The sequence below is a fragment of the Thalassophryne amazonica genome, chromosome 16, assembly GCF_902500255.1.
Source record: "Thalassophryne amazonica chromosome 16, fThaAma1.1, whole genome shotgun sequence".
Lineage (NCBI taxonomy): Eukaryota > Metazoa > Chordata > Actinopteri > Batrachoidiformes > Batrachoididae > Thalassophryne > Thalassophryne amazonica.
This window is the reverse complement of record NC_047118.1, coordinates 52,215,290-52,236,263: the sequence shown is the minus strand read 5'-3', so window position 1 is coordinate 52,236,263 and position 20,974 is coordinate 52,215,290. Positions and strand designations below refer to the sequence as shown.

The 20,974-nt window shown below is 46.4% G+C and overlaps 1 protein-coding gene across 2 annotated transcripts in view; it reads right to left on the bottom strand.

Annotated features, from left to right (window-relative positions):
* Positions 1 to 20,974, bottom strand: part of LOC117527579 (ubiquitin carboxyl-terminal hydrolase 22) — a 113,399-nt gene that overhangs the window by 52,401 nt on the left and 40,024 nt on the right. For both annotated transcript variants that reach the window (XM_034189986.1, XM_034189987.1), the window contains one exon: positions 2,341 to 2,473. In XM_034189986.1, coding sequence (XP_034045877.1) covers positions 2,341 to 2,473 — 133 coding nt within the window. The remainder of the gene's footprint in view (positions 1 to 2,340; positions 2,474 to 20,974) is intronic.

Sequence of the window (20,974 nt, the reverse complement as noted above, 5' to 3'; positions counted from 1 at the left end):
GTCATAATAAAATAATTATAAACACTGATAATAATAATAATAATAATAATAATTGTTTCACACATGGATCAGATGAGTGACTGATTATTGATAGACTGTTTAAACCCTGACTTTTTGTGCATGTATTGCCAGATACTTGTGTGCCGTGTTTGTCTGTTGCCTTGCTTGTCTCGTTTTGCCTCGCCAGCTTCCAGGGCCACCTTTGATGATCCAGGCAGTCTCCAAGAGGATCAAACCTGAATGCCACCCTGTGACCTTGACTGCGTCTTCTAGCTGTGTGCTTAAGACGCCAAAGCATCCCGCAGCAAAAGCTCAGGTAACCTGGCCTCCCCTCTAATTCCTTTCTTTCCCTGATGTTCCAGATGATTTCAGTACGGCTCCCAAGCGGACCTGGATTGTGGATCTGACTACCTGCACAGCAACGTCATGCCAGTTACATTCCTCCTCGTCTCAGTGAGATCCCGTTCTCACTCGTCCCTGTTTGTGACTGTGCTATGATAAAGAACTGTTCCAAGAACTCTTCCGAAGAACCACATAAATTCTGATATCAAACAATTGAGAACCCAGCTGTATCAAGTCCTGTTTAATTGAAACTGCGTTACAACACGCAGCACTTGACCTCTGACCTTTGGATACAACTTATGAACTATGAACAATTTCTGAAAAGTGAACTTTATTTCTTAAGAAGAGAACTTTATTTCCTGACCTCTGAAACAACCTGTGGTAAACCTTTTTTGAACTTTGACTGTTTTGAGGCTTCAGCATTATGAGTGCATTCACTCACTCTGTGTGTCTTTATTCCCCATAGTTCCTGGTCTCAGAGACAAGCGTTCCACCTGATCCTGAACCCTGAAGCCTTAGTTGATATTATCCTTCAAGACTGGCTAGGGATCCTGCAGCTCCCTCATTTCACCACCAGGAGGGGGGCCATCTCTCCACACTGCAGGCACCCCAGCACAGCACCTTTATTTATTATAAATAAATATATCTTCCTTTGTACTCTTCTAAATGTCCAGCTCCCTGCATTTGGGTCCATTGCCTGCAATGGTGCGTTCCCACCCAAACCTCTCACCATAACTGGTTTTGTACTTTTGCCGCACACATCACAGCAAAAAGGCCAAGATTTAATTCAACCAAGGCGCAGTTTCTTTCTGTGTGTCCTGACTTGAGTGTGTACTGGATTAAAAGGGAGAGAGAGTTGCGCAGAACATAGGCATCACACTCCTGTCCAGGCCTATCAGAGTCCAGTGGCAAGACAGAAACAAGATGACTGGAAAGAGATATGGATGTTGTGTCCTGTTGGTTCTCACTGTGCCCTAGTTGTGCTCCACAACATGTTGCTGTGTCCACCTTCCTCCCTCTTGGAGCATCAGGTGGTGGTCCCCTTTACATAGCCTGCAGGGTGCAGTCATCACATGCACAGACAAGCCCCAATCACAGAAGGTAAGAACAACCTGTCGACTACCCTCACCATGGTTTGGCTGGCAATTCAAAGCGGTTGCCCCGGGTTTGGCGATTATTGCATGCAAACAACAACTGGGAGTAATTAGTGAGAGTGGTGTGTGTGGGTGGGGGGGGGGGGATGTAAGTACTACTTTGTAAAGCACAAGAGGGGGTAGCACTCAAGAGGACTCAAGAGGGAGCACTTTTGAGGACCATCAGGGATGCTGTGCCTTTCCAACACCCCATACACTCCAGTGGATCGGGTGCCATTGTATGTGTGTGTGTGTGTGTGTGTGTGTTTTCATGCTCTCCCTGTGTCTGAGTGGGTTTTCAACCAGGCACTCCAGTTTCCTCCCGCTATTAAACCATATATATTGGATTCATGCTTTTATCATTGCCCTTAACCACAGAAGTGTCTCTACACCTGGTTGGTCCTTGGGCGGAGGACTGTGGCTGTCCACTGCTACTTGTGGTTGGACTGCATCCGACGGTAGTTAGGATGTTGACATGTAAGGCAGGTGATTTCCAGGTCAAAGGTAAGGTCTAGTGGTTAAGCGCTGCACTTCAGACCAGAGGATCCTCATTTCAAACCCCAACCTAAGCACTAAGGGCCCTTGGGCAAAGTCCTTAATCCCTGAGTTGCTCCCGGTGTGTAGTGAGCGCCTTGCATGGCAGCACCCTGACATTGGTGGCTGAGTGTGTCCGTGTGAATGGGTGAATGTGAGGCATAATTGTAAAGCACTTTGAATGTCTGATGCAGATGGAAAAGCGCTACATAAATGCAGTCCATTTGTACATATGTACAATGACAAATAAATGCTCTTCTAGCTGGGAATACAATCTTAAACCGCCATCTTCTCTTTGATGTAATGTTCCGTTCATGAATGACTTACTTACCTAGATTATGTCTCTTAGATTTTGCGTGCTCGTGGATGTGTTTCTTCGTAAAACAGCCAAAAAATACACAGTACAGACAAGAGTGGAGTCGGTTCAGGTGGGCACCGCACATGTGACAGATACACGACTTGGCCTGGAAAGAAAGACGCAAGAAAGGACAGGAGTGGGGGAGGATGGGATACAGAACAAAAAAGAAGAAGACAGACTTGGTGAGAAAACCAACTACAGCAGTACACACACCTGAGCTAACACAGAAAATGGCACACATGGACACAGTAACTCTGTGCCAGCTAAATGTGAGTCAAGTCTTCCAGTCAGTTACATGGTCCATTTCAGATGATGCAATGTTTGAAGAGAGAATAAAGACGACTGGGAATATTTACTCGTGTGAAGCACCTTGAGGCAGCTTTGTTGTGATACGGTGCTTTACAAGTAAAATAAATTCAACTGAATAAATTGAAATTTCATACTGAATCTTTATGTCTCTAAAACATAAATGGCATTATAGCATTTCACACTTGGCATTAGGGCTGAAACGATTACTCGAATAATTCGATTACCAAAAATGATCAAGGCAAATCCTGTGCCTCAAAGCTTCGTTTAACATAGTAGTACATATGCCAGGCCTGTGTGTGGCGCTGTAACGTCCCAAGAAAAACAACAGAAGAAGACTAGCGCATGCGCTCAGGCCATGTAACAGCTAATAATTTAGCCCTTAAAGCTACCGCTTTCCAATGCGACACAGAGTAAAATAAAGCCTTTTAAGAGAAAGAGGGTCCACACTGATCATCTGAAATAGACTTACTGCACATTTAAAGTGAAGCAGTGTGTTTATCTCTTTTTAAAAAAACACACGGTCTGCTCGACGTGTTGAATGACTATTGACCCGACAGCCGGGTACCCACAGTCGAAGCCAGCTACTGTCTGTTTTGTTCAGACTCACACTGAGTGTTTCACTTTTTAATTTTCGCTTTTTTGGGGGCAACACGCAATGCTTCACAAACATGGTAACTTAAAAAAAGTGACTGTGAGGCTTGCAAGTTCTTCCTTCAGCTGAAATGCATCTGCTGAATAGCAGAGAAAGAAGGATTTTTAAAAAAAATCACGTAGGGACCCAGTCCACCAGCCTTAAAAAAAAAAAAAGAACTCAAAATGGTTCAATTTTACAAGCTGGGGAAAAAACAACAGAAAGCCACATCCCATTGCCATTACAGCAAAATGTCAAGACTTTGGCACAGCTACATTGTGCTTAGGGAGAGTCCTGAACTACTGATGTAAAAACTCAAAAGTACTTTTTATCCGATTACTCAATTAATTGGCAGAATAATCAATAGAATGCTCGATTACTAAAATAATCGATAGCTGCAGCCCTACTTGGCATGCTCAAAAAAAAAAAAAAAAAAAAAATTCTCTGAAACATGCACCCACAACGGCTGGAGCTATATGTTGGGTTTGATTGCAGCACTTGGAAAAAAAAAAACCCTGGATAATTTCGGCATTAAAATGCCTCTCATGTTCAACAAACCTACTGAAAAGAACTAAGCTAAAAGTGATATTGCTGGAAGACAGAATCGTGTTGAACCATGTGTTGTGTGGGCCACCAGAAGAGGAGGTACTGCTGGCCCACCACCAGAGGGCGCCCTGCCTGAAGTGCGGGCTTCAGGCATGAGGGGGCGCTGTCGCCTTACAGGAACAGCCGAGGTGACAGCTGTCACTCATCAACTATGACAGCTGTCACCGATCAGCTGTTGAACGACCCAGCTGTTGAACGACCAATGGGAGAGCAGGGAGCGCAGGCGTCTGCAGGAGGCGTGATTGGTGAGCTGCAGCACATCCTCACCGCCTTTACGGCTCGGTTGGATCAAATGACCGAGCAAAACATCCTCCTGAAAAGCAGGGTGGAGGCTCTCTCTGCACAGGTGGCGGCGAGCGCTCAGGGCGCTGCGGCAGCTCGTCCTCCTGCCGACCCTGTGCAGGATATGAATGTTCCAGTGGTTGTTCAACAACCCCTCCCACCATCCCCTGAAGCATACATAAGCCCTCCAGAGCCGTACGGAGGTTGTGTGGAGACGTGCGCGGACTTTCTCATGCAGTGTTCGCTCGTCTTTGCACAACGTCCCGTCATGTACGCGTCAGATGCTAGTAAAGTAGCTTATGTAATTAATCTGCTTCGAGGAGAGGCACGCGCTTGGGCTACGGCGCATTGGGAGCAAAATTCACGGCTCCTTCACACGTACACTGGGTTTTGTGAGGGAATTCAAAACCGTGTTTGATCACCCTAACAGGGGAGAGACCGCTTCGACTGTGTTGCTGTCAATGAGACAGGGACGCCGGAGCGCAGCCGCTTATGCAGTCGACTTCCGCATCGCGGCTGCGAGGTCCGGCTGGAATAACGCTGCGCTCCGCGCCGCCTTCGTAAACGGACTGTCGTCGGTCCTGAAGGAGCACCTGGTGGCCAAGGATGAACCGCGGGAATTAGATGGGCTTATCGATCTTGTTATACGGTTAGACAATCGGTTGGAAGAACGCCGTCGGGAACGAGACGAAGGGCGTGGCCGGGCACGCGCCGTCCCTCTTCCTTCCGGGTCCGAAAAAGGTCCGCCCTTCCCACGCTCCCTGGCCTCTACGCCCCGTGTGGCGACAGCTCCCCCTGCTGACGAAGCTATGGACACGAGCAGGGCCACATTCAGACCACCGAATAGACAGAGGAGGCTTCCCCACGGGGCGTGTTTTGTTTGCGGCTCAATTGAGCACCAATTGAGAGATTGTCCCGAACGGTTAAACACCAACGCCCGCCCCTAGAAACTGGGCTTAGGGTGGGCCAAGAAATTCACGTGGGACACACACACATTTCCACGCGGCTCCCAGTTACAATCCTTAGCGGGGATTTAACCCTTCAGGCCCCAGCACTGGTAGACACAGGGTCAGAAGGGAATCTGCTAGACAGCAGATGGGCCAGGGAGGTAGGGCTCCCTCTGGTGGCGCTTCCTTCACCATTGCAGGTGCGAGCACTAGATGGCACCCTACTCCCTTTAATCACACACAGGACGCTACCAGTAACTCTGGTGGTGTCAGGGAATCATCGGGAGGAGATAGAGTTTTTTGTGACCCCCTCTACCTCCCGTGTGATTCTGGGATTCCCCTGGATGCTAAAACACAATCCCCGGATTGATTGGCCGTCCGGGGTGGTGGTACAGTGGAGCGAGACCTGCCATCGGGTGTGTTTGGGATCCTCGGTCCCTCCCGGTTCCCAGGCTAAGGAGCAGGTCAAAGTTCCCCCCAATCTGTCGGCGGTGCCGGTTGAGTACCACGATCTTGCTGACGTTTTTAGCAAGGATCGGGCACTCACCCTTCCCCCGCACCGTCCGTACGATTGTGCCATCGATTTGATGCCAGGCGTGGAGTTCCCGTCCAGCAGGTTGTACAACCTCTCCCGACCTGAGCGCGAATCGATGGAGACCTACATTCGGTACTCCTTAGCTGCCGGGCTGATCCGTAACTCCACCTCCCCGATGGGAGTAGGTTTCTTTTTTGTGGGCAAGAAAGATGGCGGTCTTCATCCATGCATTGATTACCGGGGGCTGAACGAGATCACGGTTCGCAACCGATACCCGTTGCCTTTGTTGGATTCGGTGTTCACCCCCCCTGCATGGAGCCAAAATATTCACAAAGCTGGATCTTAGGAACGCATATCACCTAGTTCGGGTCCGGAAGGGAGACTAATGGAAGACGGCATTCAACACCCCGTTAGGTCATTTTGAGTACCTGGTCATGCCGTCCGGCCTCACTAACGCCCCCGCGACGTTCCAAGCTTTGGTAAATGACGTCTTGCGGGACTTCCTGCACCGATTCATCTTCGTGTATCTGGACGATATACTCATTTTTTCTCCGGACCCTGAGACCCATGTACGGCATGTACATCAGGTCCTGCAGCGGTTGTTAGAGAACCGGCTGTTTGTGAAGGGCGAGAAGTGTGAGTTTCACCGCACCTCTTTGTCCTTCCTGGGGTTTATCATCTCCTCCAACTCCGTCGCCCCGGATCCGGCCAAGGTCGCAGCGGTGAGAGACTGGCCCCAACCTACGAGCCGTAGGAAGCTGCAACAGTTCCTCGGCTTCGCAAATTTTTACAGGAGGTTCATTAAGGGGTATAGTCAGGTAGTCAGCCCCCTGACAGCCCTGACCTCACCAAAAGTTCCCTTCACCTGGTCGGATCGGTGCAATGCCGCATTCAGGGAGTTGAAACAGCGCTTCTCGACTGCACCTGTCTAGGTGCAGCCCGATCCCAGTCGCCAGTTTGTGGTTGAAGTGGACGCCTCTGACTCAGGGATAGGAGCCGTGCTATCCCAGAGCGGAGAGACCGATAAGGTTCTTCACCCGTGTGCCTATTTCTCCCGCAGGTTGACCCCAGCAGAGCGGAACTATGACGTGGGCAATCGAGAGCTCCTTGCGGTGAAGAGGCTCTTGAGGAGTGGAGACACCTGCTGGAGGGGGCGTCAGTGCCTTTCACGGTTTTTTACTGACCACCGGAACCTGAGTATATCAGGACCGCCAAACGACTGAACCCCAGGCAAGCCCGCTGGTCCACTGTTCTTCGGCCGTTTGACTTCCGGATCACCTACCGCCCCGGGACCAAAAAACCAGAGGTCGGATGCCCTGTCCCGGGTGCATGAACATGAAGTCAAGACCGAGCTGTCGGATCCACCGGAACCCATCGTACCGGAGTCCACTATCATGGCTACCCTTACCTGGGACGTGGAGAAGCCCGTCCGGGAGGCCCTGGCACGGAACCCGGATCCCGGAACAGGGCCGAAAATAGACTATACGTCCCACCAGAAGCCAGGGCTGCCGTCCTGGACTTCTGTCACGGGTCCAAGCTCTCCTGCCACCCAGGGGTGCGTAGGACCATGGCAGTGGTCCGGCAGCGCTTCTGGTGGGCGTCTCTGGAGGCTGACGTCCAGGCTTATATCCAGGCCTGCACCACCTGCGCCAGGGGCAAGGCGGACGACCAGAAGGCACAGGGACTCCTTCAGCCGCTTCCTGTGCCTCATCGCCCCTGGTCCCACATCGGTCTGGATTTCGTCACGGGCCTCCCGCCGTCCCGGGGGCACACCACCATCCTCACGATAGTGGACCGGTTCTCCAAGGCGGCCCACTTCGTGGCCCTCCCGAAGCTCCCATCGGCCCAGGAGACAGCGGATCTCCTGGTCCACCATCCCGTCCGTCTGCATGGGATACCAACAGACATCGTCTCGGATCGCGGTCCCCAGTTCTCCTCGCAGGTGTGGAGAAGTTTCTGCTGGGAACTGGGGGCCACCGTGAGCCTCTCATCTGGGTATCACCCTCAGACTAACGGACAGGCTGAACGGGCCAATCAAGAGCTGGAGCAGGCCCTGCAATGTACGACATCCGCACACCCGACGGCTTGGAGTGAACACCTGGCCTGGATCGAGTACGCGCATAACAGCCAAGTGTCCTCTGCCACCGGCCTCTCCCCGTTCGAGGTGTGTCTGGGGTACCAACCCCCTTTGTTTCCTGTGGTGGAGGGAGAGGGCGGTGTGCCCTCGGTCCAGGCCCACCTGCGGAGATGCCGTCGGGTGTGGCGCACCGCCCGTTTGGCCTTGTTAAGGGCCCGGACGAGGGCAAAGGCCCATGCAGACCGTCGACGGTCCCCGGCCCCCGCATATCAGCCTGGGCAGGAGGTATGGCTATCCACACGGGACATACCTCTCCAGGTGGCTTCCCCAAAATTAAAGGACCGCTATATAGGGCCATTCCGAATCCTCAAGGTCCTCAGTCCCACCGCAGTGAGGCTCCAACTCCCGGCCTCACTGCGGATCCATCCAGTCTTTCATGTGTCCCGGTTGAACCCGCATCACACCTCACCCCTCTGTACTCCCGGTCCGGCACCGCCTCCTGCCCGTATCATCGACGGGGAGCCAGCTTGGACAGTACGCCGGCTCCTGGATGTCCGTCAAATGGGCCGGGGCTTCCAATATTTGGTGGACTGGGAGGGGTATGGACCCGAAGAACGCTCCTGGGTGAAGAGGAGCTTCATCCTGGACCCGGCCCTCCTGGTCGATTTTTACCGACGCCACCCGGACAAGCCTGGTCGGGCGCAAGGAGGCGCCCGTTGAGGGGGGGGGTTCTGTTGTGTGGGCCGCCAGAAGAGGAGGTACTGCTGGCCCACCACCAGAGGGCGCCCTGCCTGAAGTGCGGGCTTCAGGCATGAGGGGGTGCTGCCGCCTTACAGGAACAGCCGAGGTGACAGCTGTCACTCATCAACTATGACAGCTGTCACCGATCATCTGCACTTCACCCTGGATAAAAGCAGGATGACACCTCCACCACGTCGCCGAGATATCGACTTCTTTGAGAGGTAACTTTCTCTGCCTGTGTTGATTGATTCCAAGAGCTATTGTGTTGCAGCTGTCTACTCAGAGGACCGGCGTGGGTCGCGACTGTTTCATCCAACTTCCCACCAGATAAGTGGTACTCAGACGCTGCACGAGTGTGTGTTAGAGGTGGAGGTGGAATTCCCACCGTTATTGTTACGGGGTGTATACACACCCACACTTGACTGTCTTTGTTCTCCGCCAGCAGTACCAGATCCGACACGCTGAGACGGTGGCCACCTGGGGACTTCGGGACTTGGCGGCTCCAGTATCCTTCGGGTTTGGTGGCGGTGGAAATCGTGTGGTTCCGGTTCATCTCCAGACGGATGTCTCCTATCGTCGAGCCTGCCCACACGACACCTTCATTCATTGACTTGTATCTATTCTATAATCTGCTGTGTGTGGTTGTGACATTCACAACAGTAAAGTGTTCTAATTTAACTCCCTCTATTGTCCGTTCATTTACGCCCCCTGTTGTGGGTCCGTGTCACTACACTTTCCCAACACCATGTACTGAATCATGAGAGAGAGAAGTGATTCAGGTGTTAAACACAGCTAATTTTGGAAGCACAATCACAATCTCCCTTATCTCACAGAATTATTGAACAAAGATAAAGACACAATATCGGCCACACAGACACACAGGATATCTGGCTCTGTATTGTCTCCTCGCTCACACCTTTTGGTTAGTCATACAACAGTATAACCTGACACCATTTGGTAAACATGAAAGCTCATTGTTGAAGAGAACAGTCTGTGCTTGTCAGTTTCATTTCCTCCTGTGAACAGACGAGCTCGTCACATTCAGTCTACAAATGGGACAACTAAAGAAAACCTTAATGCATGTGAGTGGGCAGTAACGGACAAAAAGACTGCAGGACCGGAGGGGGCATGACTGAAATAATACTCTCATGCAGATATCAAGTTGTAAGGAGAAGTTAAGAACTGAAGCTGAACAATATTTTCTCACATGACAAAAAAAAAGCAGAGATGGCACACAGGAAATTCTTACTCTGTGCACATGACGTGTTATCATTGTGTAAAGTCTCACTGAAATCCCTTAAGCATTTTAGGAGTTCCACTTACAATGTTGTATAGTGAATGAACTACAGAATTCCAATGATCTCCTCTTGAAGATTTGACCAGAATGGTTTTCTTTCATACACATCTTCATATGGTGAGGTCGCATTAAAATTCAAACAATTTCAGAAGAGTTCTGCTTACAATAGTTGATACTGGAAAGACGGAGAGAAAGCGATCATTCCTATATACGAGGTCTATTAGATAATAAACCGACCCTTTTATTTTTTTTTTTAACTATATGGATTTGAATGACGTGTGATTACACCAATCATGCTTGAACCCTCGTGCGCATGCGTGAGTTTTTTCACGCGTGTCGGTGACGTCATTTCCCTGTAGGCAGGCCTTGAGTGAGATGTGGTCCCGCCCTCTCGGCTGAATTCCTTTGTTTCACACGCTGCTCGAGACGGCGCGCGTTGCTTTATCAAAATTTTTTCTGGACCTGTGAGGAATATCCGAGTGGATACTATTCGAGAAATTAAGCTGGTTTTCGGTGAAAAGCTTAACGGCTGATGAGAGATTATGGGGTGTTTCTGTCAGTGTAAGGACTTCCCACACAACGGGACGTCCTGCAGCACTTCCAGGCGCCGTTGTTGGCCTGTTTCGAACTGAAAACATCCTAATTTAAGGCTTAATTCACCCAGGACAACGTGAGAGAACAGAGAAGATTCAGAAGAGGCCGGCATGAGGACTTTATGCGGACATTCCACTGTTTAAGGACATTTTGTAATGAAAGACGTGCGCGCAAATTCGCCAAGTCGTTTCCGTGACGACTCAGCAAATCTGTGTGCGCCACGAGAGGAAAAACACCTCCGCGTTGAAAACCATTTGTAAAATTCAGGCGGCTTTTGATGGCTTTCAACAAGTGAGTAACTGAGAAACTGTTTAACAGCTTGGGCATGTTCCAACTTGCCCGTTAAGGTTCCAGCGGAGGTGTTTTTTCCTGTCGCGACCCCCCGCAGTCGGGTCCGGCCCGACATGCGACTCTGCCCGCACGTTCTTCATTACAAAATGTCCGTTAACAATGGAATGTCCAAATAAACTCCTCATGCCAACTTCTTCTGAAAGTTCTCTGTTCTCTGACGACTTACTGGGTCAACAGAGCCTGAAATGTGGAAGTTTTCTGCCTCGAAGCGCAGATCGCCGTCAGGCACCGTGGGCTGTCCTTACGGCGACACTACCAGACCAAAATCTCTCATCAGCCGTTAAAATTTTTACCGAAAACCAGCTGAATTTATCAAATGGTGTCCACTCAGTTGTGCCTTACAGTTTTGAAAAAAATTTGATCAAACAAAGCAGCAGTCTCTGAGCCATTCCCTAAACAATGAAAAAATCGACGAGAGGGTGGGCCACTCCTCACTCAAAGACTGCCCACAGGCGAATGACGTAACCGACAGGCGTGAAAAAAACTCTCGCATGTCCACGAGGGTTCAAGCATGTCTGATGTTTTTGAAAAAAATAATAAGGTCAGATACTTTTCTAATAGACCTTGTACATCAATTTTGTTTGCGGGGATATATTTGAACCCCTGCATGATATCAGGGGATTTGACCACTTCCAGGGACAGCCTACCATTGCACAACAGAAACACAGCATCGCTTCACATGGAAAAATGGTGTACCGTTTTGTTTTCGGCTGAAATCACAGAAGCGGTCTCTAAAAGTGCAGTTTTTTCAGTTCCCATTGGAGAAGGTAAGACGAGGCAAATGGGAAAGGTCATGTCGGTAAGTGTTAGCCTACACAGCTAACCAGAGTAGCTGCATTCTCTCGCCTGCACAACCGCAACAACACGTTTAAGCTCCAGGTCATAAAAAAAACGCAGCACATGTTTGCTTTTCACCGCACTGTCACTTTTTCTTTGCATTTTCACTTTGTTTGCCGTGGAATTTGCTCAAACACTCAGAGAAAGTGCCATGTTTCTAATGGGGACATACGAGGGCTGTCCCCGGATGTAGAAAAATTGCATCATATGCATCATATTCCACCCCTTTAGCGCCCACCCTCAAACGAGACTGCGCTGCCCTATAACAGTAATAATTTAGTGCATAATTGTAACTGATAAATTGGATATATTGATATAGATGTGAGTGAACAGAATGTTTTTTTTAATGGAAATAAAAAATGCAAGCTCTGTGACACATGGTTTCCATAAAATTCCATCTCACTTCTGTATCCATGATGCAGTTCCACTTCATGCCCTAATGCAGGGGTAGTCAACTGATTCCAGAAAGGGCCGAAAGAGAGTGCAGGTTTTCTTTGCAACCACACACTTCACCAGGTGATTTCACTGAGTAACATCACTTTGAGCAGATGGAATCAGTTAATCAATGAATTCACCCTGATACCTCACATCAGGGTGAATGTGAGGCATTATTTGTAAAGCGCTTTGAGCAACTCATGCAGATGGAAAAGCGCTATAAAAATGCAGTCCATTTACCATTTGCACGTTGCAGTGGGTGGTTTGCAAAGAAACCTGCAGCCCTCTCAGCCTTTCTGGAATCAGGTGTATACCCCTGTCCTAATTCTGACTTACACTGAAAGGTGTGTGTCCGCAAGGTCTGAAATAAGTATGAGGTATGAACATTCTTCCATTGGAAGCATCAGTTCATATGTAGGAAAGGTGTAGACATTGTTTTTGTCCATACAAGAAAATATAGGGCCTACATAGGCCCTGAGTTCCACTGGTGCAGGTACTTATTCTGTGAATTCCACTTAAGCAACAAAGGTTCCACAACCTACTGGTTGGGATATCAGTCTATGCATGTACTACCCCAGCCAAGGATGGTGAACCAGTTACAGGTTGGTGGGGTAGGCCCCATCCCAACATCATCCCTTTCCCCTACACTTCACCCTTTCTGTTCATTGGCACATTCATGTGAATATGCAAAGGAAGAGAACTGGGATTGGGTCATAGTCTGCACAAATGAAGTGTCTTGTTGAAAGAAAGAAAGAAAAAAACAGAATTGTGACCAGGAATCAAACCCAGGTCTACATATTGGTAGCCCAACTCTTATCCCATTGAGCTGCCTGCTATGTGTGTGGTGTGTGAAGATACACAGTTTAGAATTCAGGCCCCGGGACTCAAAGTCAAACCAAGAAACTCTGCCAATGCCACACCTTGCACTCCTCTTCACCTTCTCCAGCCCCTACACTCTTTTGGAGGGCAGAAAATCCATGTCTCCAGCCCCTCCCACCTCCCGCCTCTCTCTTTCACAGCATCCATTTCCTCAGTGTCAGCCAGTCTGGCATCTCTCCTCTCTGGGCTTTTAATGTTCTATTAGATAGGCTATTGATCAGTTCTTGGCTCAAATGACTGCTACAAGAGACACACAAGTAGCAGGCTCTCTTGTAAGCTGAGGAAAGGCTGCATCTTCAACATGGGCACATTTCTCAAGGGATCTCTCCTACTGCTGTCCAAAGAATAGACAGAGTTACCTGAATTATAGACAGCTTGATACCATAGCTAAGGTCACTTAGACCAGCCCATATGTAGTTGGCGATGACATGAGCACTTTCATGGCCATATCTGTATTGGTGTTATTATGTTGATATTAAAGGATTATTAACTCAGCGCAAGGTCTGTACAGGAAAATATCAGACTGAGGTGTTGACAGTGCAAAAACACAGAGGCCCTGATATTCCTGTACAGACCAAGCAAGCAAGGTTAATAATTTCTTCATTATACTCAACAAAAATATAAATGCAACACTTTTGGTTTTGCTCCCATTTTGTATGAGATGACCTCAAGATCTAAAACTTTTTCACATAAACAATATCACCATTTCCCTCAAATATTGTTCACAAACAGTTGAAATCTGTGATAGTGAGCATTTCTTCTTTGCTGAGATAATCCCTCCCACCACAGGGTGCCATATCAAGATGCTGATTAGACACCATGATTAGTGCACAGTGTGCCTTAGACTGTCCACAATAAAAGGCCACCTCTGAAAAGTGCAGTTTTGTTTTATTGGGGGGGAATACAGTCAGTATCTGTGGTGTGACCACCATTTGCCTCATGCAGTGCAACACATCTCCTTCGCATAGAGTTGATCAGGTTGTCAATTGTGGCCTGTGGAATGTTTGGTCCACTCTTCTTCAATGGCTGTGCGAAGTTGCTGGATATTGGCAGGAACTGGTACACGCTGTCGTATACGGCCGGTCCAGAGCATCCCAAACTTGCTCAATGGATGACATGTCCGGTGAGTATACCGGCCATGCAAGAACTGGGACATTTTCAGCTTCCAAGAATTGTGTACAGATCCTTGCAACATGGGGCCGTGCATTATCCTGCTGCAACATGAGGTGATGTTCTTGGATGTATGGCACAACAATGGGCCTCAGGATCTCGTCACGGTATCTCTGTGCATTCAAAATGCCATCAATAAAATGCACCTGTGTTCTTCGTCCATAACAGACGCCTGCCCATACCATAACCCCACCGCCACCATGGGCCACTCGATCCACTCGATCCACAACATTGACATCAGAAAACTGCTCACCCACACGACGCCACACACGCTATCTGCCATCTGCCCTGGACAGTGTGAACCGGGATTCATCCGTGAAGAGAACACCTCTCCAATGTGCCAAACGCCAGCGAATGTGAGCATTTGCCACACTCAAGTCGGTTACGACGACGAACTGGAGTCAGGTCGAGACCTCGATGAGGACGACGAGCATGCAGATGAGCTTCCCTGAGACGGTTTCTGACAGTTTGTGCAGAAATTGTTTGGTTATGCAAACCGATTGTTTCAGCAGCTGTCTGAGTGGCTGGCGTCAGATGATCTTGGAGGTGAACATGCAGTGAGGTCCTGGGCTGGTGTGGTTACACGTGGTCTGCGGTTGTGAGGCTGGTTGGATGTACTGCCAAATTCTCTGAAACGCCTTTGGAGACGGCTTATGGTAGAGAAATGAACATTCAATACACGAGCAACAGCTCTGGTTGACATTGCTGCTGTCAGCATGCCAATTGCACGCTCCCTCAAATCTTGCGACATCTGTGGCATTGTGCTGTGTGATAAAACTGCACCTTTCAGAGTGGCCTTTTATTGTGGGCAGTCTAAGGCACACCTGTGCACAATGGTGTCTAATCAGCATCTTGATATGGCACACCTGTGAGGTGGGATGGATTATCTCAGCAAAGGAGAAGTGCTCACTATCACAGATTTAGACTGGTTTGTGAACAATATTTGAGGGAAATGGTGATATTGTGTATGTGGAAAAAGTTTTAGATCTTTGAGTTCATCTCACACAAAATGGGAGCAAAACCAAAAGTGTTGCGTTTATATTTTTGTTGAGTATATATATATATATATATATATATATATATATATATATATATATATAAAAATAAATAAATAAAACACGCGAACTTATGGTATCATCTGAATATGAAAGCTGCTGACAGTTTTGCACTCGTGACCAGACCTGTTCGCTTCACCTCCATGAAGAACTTGCTAACAGATGGTCCGTTGTTAGCTGGTAAGCTTTCAATCTGTGTGTTTTTTTGTGAAGCTGTTAAGATATTTATGGAGTATGTTCATGTTCGACTTGGTTTTGCTAATCGTGTTTTTAGCTTTCTGGTTTGTAATGGATGTGATATGCGTTCCGTATCGATTGTCATGGTAACCAGTCTGATATGGGAAAACATCAGACTGTAAATCAGCCAATCGGAGCGCACATAGCGTTGCAGCCACATAATAAGAAAAGTTATTTTATCAAAAAAAACCAATGCAAAAAAAAAACACTGACTGTTGGAAATGCTGTCGTTATAGAGCTTGTCCAGCCGAGGGCAATCTGGTGCACTGTTTACAATGACACACATGGCATGGACCCCATCACCCCTTGACCACATTAAATACAAGAGAGAGACTCATTCCATTATTTTACAATTAGAGTGGGTGATTTACAGCTACAAGAGACAAGTAGTTGCCATGCAACCAGCTAGGTGGGGCCAAAATCGACAAAAAGTCTATTTTATGCAAATGTTGAACAGCACAGCAACTGACAGTCTGAGGTAAAGACGCAGTGCCATACGTTGGTTGGTTGTTGCTTATATGAATTAGTATATTAAGTTCACATTTAAATTTGTAAAATATCATAGCGCTTCAATTACATGCTTATCATAATGTGTTTAATAATGAAATGTTAGGAAACACATGCCATTTTAATGATATAACTGCAGATATTATCAGAATCATAATTTTTTTTTTTTTTACTGCTTATATCAGTATTGTCCCCCAAAAATCCCTATCCAGTCAGGCTCGCTGTGAATGGTCTCAAATATCCATATATCAGACCCAACATATCTGAATGTTCGAGATCTAACCGAGAAACACACATGTAAAGAAAACAACATCCTTCACACCCAGTTCTATCCCTCATCCTGGATATTCTCAGTTGAGCGCCATACTCCTCCCTCTGCATTTTGGGTTAATGTAGTCATATATTCAAAGATGCCAGTAATATGATGAGCTGTTTCTGAGGGGGAGAGAGAATGACTATGCCGATTATGATGTTGACAAAAGGTCTGTATCCACTGAGTTTGTTGTTCCTGCTGCATTAGGAACAGCATAAGAGCTGAGGGTAATGGAAATCAATGTCACATCAAGTTGAGCTGTGCAAGCAGACCGTGGCAAATTACACACCACCGACCTGCAGGTTACCAGGTAACTTCTACTTTGTCAGTGAGTTCAAGTCTCATTAGAGGAACAGCGTATATAGGCAGACAGCTTTAAAACTGAAAGCCAACCAGTATCATGAATCCTGTTACTTCTTTCAAAGTGTTCACATTCTTTGATTCACATTTCCATAAATGGATGAATAAAACACAATAACCGCCAGATAAATCACACAACTATGTTTTGCAGATAAAGGTGATTTCAGATTCCTACGTTTCAAAAAAAAAAAAAACAATTTCTGGATAAACATAAGTCAGGTTAGCACAAGAAGCAAAACAGAAATTAACGGCTAAAAGGCACAGGTATGGCTGAAACAATTTCTCAAATAATTCACTTGAATAATTTGAGGCTAACTGACCAAATTTGCATCGTAATCTGGGATTCTTTTGATTGTCAATGACCAAATTACGTCTACCAACAAGGAAAATGGCTCCATGATGCTGAAAGCTATAGATCTACATTTTGTTCCCCATGCAGAAATTTGATCAGGAATGGATAAGGGGATCCAACCAATAATCAACAATGGTATCAATAGTATCAGCAATCGTTTAAGATTAAAATAACGAGATTTGAAAAATGTGACTAAAACATCTCTAAATAATATCCCTACATATCCCAGTCTTCAAATTAGGGTTTGGAAATGTAGAGTCCCTGGGACTGCGCGGAATAAAAAATTTAGAGTCCCCCGTGTCATTTCATAGAATCCCAGTTCAACCACCCCGTTCGCTCATTTTCCCAAACATCAGGCACAGCAGCAGCAGGTGGAACACCTGCAGGAGCATGCTGATGAGCATTGGAACAAAACTTTTAGCCCGACTTGGCGTCACTGTCCTTCGTCAGCATAGCTGCAGCAATGAAACTGAATGCGGTGCAGCAGGGTTTAACTGTGTGCACGTCAGAGAAGAATGCTGTCATGCTCTATTAAGGATCACCACTAATCAAGACCGATTAACACACCCAGTTGCAACCTCCACAACATGAGGCGAAATGAGGGTGGTGCGTGACATTTGATGGAACATTTTTTGACAGCCAAAAACATGCTCCACAAAAATCCAGAATATCAAGCACCAACACGCACTATTAAGAAACCTACTCAGATGTGTTAAGTTACAGTAAGAATGTCAGGAATGTGCCAAGAGTGATGCAAATATGCATTCGTAACGCCAAGTCAAGCCACATATGATCCATGTAGCGCCATGTAATGCGACGCTGGTGCACGTTTAGGCATGGTTTGGCCCAAACCTCCACTCTCCCGCACTTGTCCCCTTTAAACCGTGGGTTGTTAATTGACAGCATGCATTTAAGATGATGTCACATTTTTTAAATGCAGTACAAAAAAAGAGGCTGCTGCACAGTCCACCGGCATGTGCATCCCTGCATCAGGCTACACTTTCACCTGTGTTCCAGAGTCATTAAATGCAGCAGTTCTGCATAAGTCAGGCTTGTACAAGAGAAAATATCGTCCGTTGTGATTTATAATCTGGAAAATACACTAAACAGATTAGATTCAGATTAGTTCCATTAGTGAGCCATCATGTTACAATAAACATTATTCCACACAGAGCCATTTAAATTTATAAAATCTGCCCACATACTGTTTTCCAGTGACAGAAACTTTTAATGGGGCAAAATGTACATTCTCATCCAATGACATTTTTTCCACAAATCTGACTGGTTAATCGCGTGAGATTTCAGACCGTACAATATCAGGGTAACGGTGGGAAAATATTCCACTGTTTCACATTTGAATGTATTACTCTGTGCCCTGACAGGTGTTCTGATAAGATGTCATTCCTGTCGAATATCATTCCTGTCCTCCGCAGTATTGTCGGGATGCAGAACTGTCAATTTATGTGACGAGACGCACAATTCGACAGAACACCAGCCACGTGCGCTGCTAGCTGTTAACGTTGTTAGCTGGGAGTGAGAGAAAGTTGTGTACCGCTGCTGCCGAAATGGGTGAATTTAAGCTACCATATGAAAGTATCGATGTGGATTCTGATACAGAATGTTTCACATTTGATGGATTTTCACATCTGATGGATTACACTGCGCCCTGACCACTGTTGGAGTGACACTGTCTCTGTGGTAAAGCACACCGACCGAATTATCTACAGAAAAATAAACCGTGCAAACGATGGAATTGGATTAGAACGGGAATAACCCCCTTGTGTCTGATGATTTGCGGACGTTCATGCTGTTATACGGTCACAGTTTTGCGACCGTATAACAGCATGAACATCCGCAAATCATCAGACACAACAGGGTTATTCCCTAAATCTATTCAATAGAGCAACTGTTTCTAAATTTTCTCCTGCGGAGCCCCCTAGTGATAAGAATATGTTGGAGCTGATCAAAACACCCCTCCCCCAACTCCAACACATACATACATCACTTTTTCTTCCAAATTCCAGTGGAATGTATCTTAAATATAGTAATTTATACAAAACTACAACTTCTTACTGGAAAAATGTGACAAATCACCTTTACAGTCTGTGACAGGCTGCATCCTGTCAAGGGTGTGCCCACCTTACGCCCAAAGACTGAGGGATAGGCTCCAGCCCCCACCGTGACCCTTAATTGGAGTAAGTGGTTGAAGATGAGTGAGTGAGTGAGTGAGTGAGTGAGTGAGTGAGTGAGTGAGTGAGTGAGTGAGTGAGTGAGTGAGTGAGTGAGTGAATGATCACCTTTACCATGGAATTATAAAGTGACACGCATCTTTTTTTTTTTTATTTAAGTATTTCTCACAAGCTCATTCATGTTCTGCCAGTGGTGCTCACACATGAGCATAATCAGTGTTGCCAGATACAGCTGATGATTAAGTGTATCAGTTGCTTAGTGTGTCATAATAATCAATGCAGCCAAATCATACACAAAAGTCCAACAAACCATTTGTTTGCAACAGACCAAATTATTTGCCTTGACACCCCCCACAGCACCCACCCCACCCACAACTGTGGGAGCCACTGATCTAGAGTGCGATGTATCTTATTTATTGCTGAGGAAGTAATGCTGTTTATCTTCTATTAGACCCCCTTTTCAACCTGAATTTGAATAAAGACCCAATTTCCTATGTTCTCTTGTAAACACACCAGTTGTATAGTATAAACAAACAGAATTTATGGAATAGTATAGGGCTGAAACGATTAGTCGAGTAATTCAAATAATTCGATTACAAAAAATGTTCGAGGCAAATTCTGTGCCTCGAAGCTTCGTTTAACGTTGTAGTACATATGCCAGGCCTGTGTGTGGCGCTGTAATGCCCCCAGAAAAACAAACAGAAGAAGAAGTAGAGCAAGCGCTAATCAAATTAGCACAAAAGCTACAGCTTTCCAATGTGACAAACAGAGTAAAATAAAGCCTTTTAGGAAAACGACGGGCCACGCTGATCATCTGAAATAGCTTACTGTACATTTAAAGCAAAGCAGTGTTTTTTGTTTTTTTAAACAGTTTCGTCTGCTGGCCGGTCTACGCGCGGCGGACGGCTGCTGTCTCTCTCTGCCCGGTGTGAGCAGCTCAGCACTGCCCTCACACAGCTCCGTCCCAGCCACAGTCTCTGGAAGAAGTCCGCATTTTCTAATGTGTGACTTGCAATGAGTGTTTCGCTTTTTATTTTCGCTTTTTTTTGGGCACACACAATGCTTCACAAACACGGGAACTCAAATAAATAATAATAATAATACATAAACCAGTGACTGCGAGGCTGCATGTTCAACCTCCAGCAGAAAATGAATGCATTGACTGAATCACAGAGGGAGTGTTAAAAAAATTCATGCAGGGACCCAGTCCACCACCTTAATAAATAAATAAATGAATAAAAATGGTTAAATTTTACAAGTTGGAGAAAACAAAAACAGAAAGCCACATCCCATCACCATTTCAGCAAAATGTCAAGACTGAGCTCCTGACACCAGGAAAGAACCAAAACTTGTAAAGATGTGAAAAAAAAAAAAAAATTACCCAGAAAAACACCAAGGGATACACTAAATTTGACAGTCTCCGTGGTGACACAGTGACACTGTGCCATGACTTAGGGAGAGCCCTGGACTGTTAATGTTTTAAAAAGCAAAAGTACTTTTTATCTAATTACTCGATTAATCGCCAGAATAATCGATAGAATACTCGATTACTACAATAATCGATAGCTGCAGCCCTAGAATAGTATTAAAAAAATCATTAACTTTATTTGGTATGAATTATATTTTCATTTGGCATCACTTGTTTACTTTCAAGTAGCTCTCATACAGCCTCTTTTTTCACATTTTTATCATTTCTAGGGTTGGAGCCAAATATTTCACTTTGTTAATTAAGATGGTTAGACTGTTTTTAATTTTGGAAATGGGAATGACCTTTTAAGTTATTTATAAAGGCCAGCTAGAAAATGTATTTGGCAGCAGATTCTTTTAGACCAACTTTATTCATACATTTTAAAATATTAGTAAATATGTTGTATAAAAATTTGAATCTCATCTCAGCCACCTG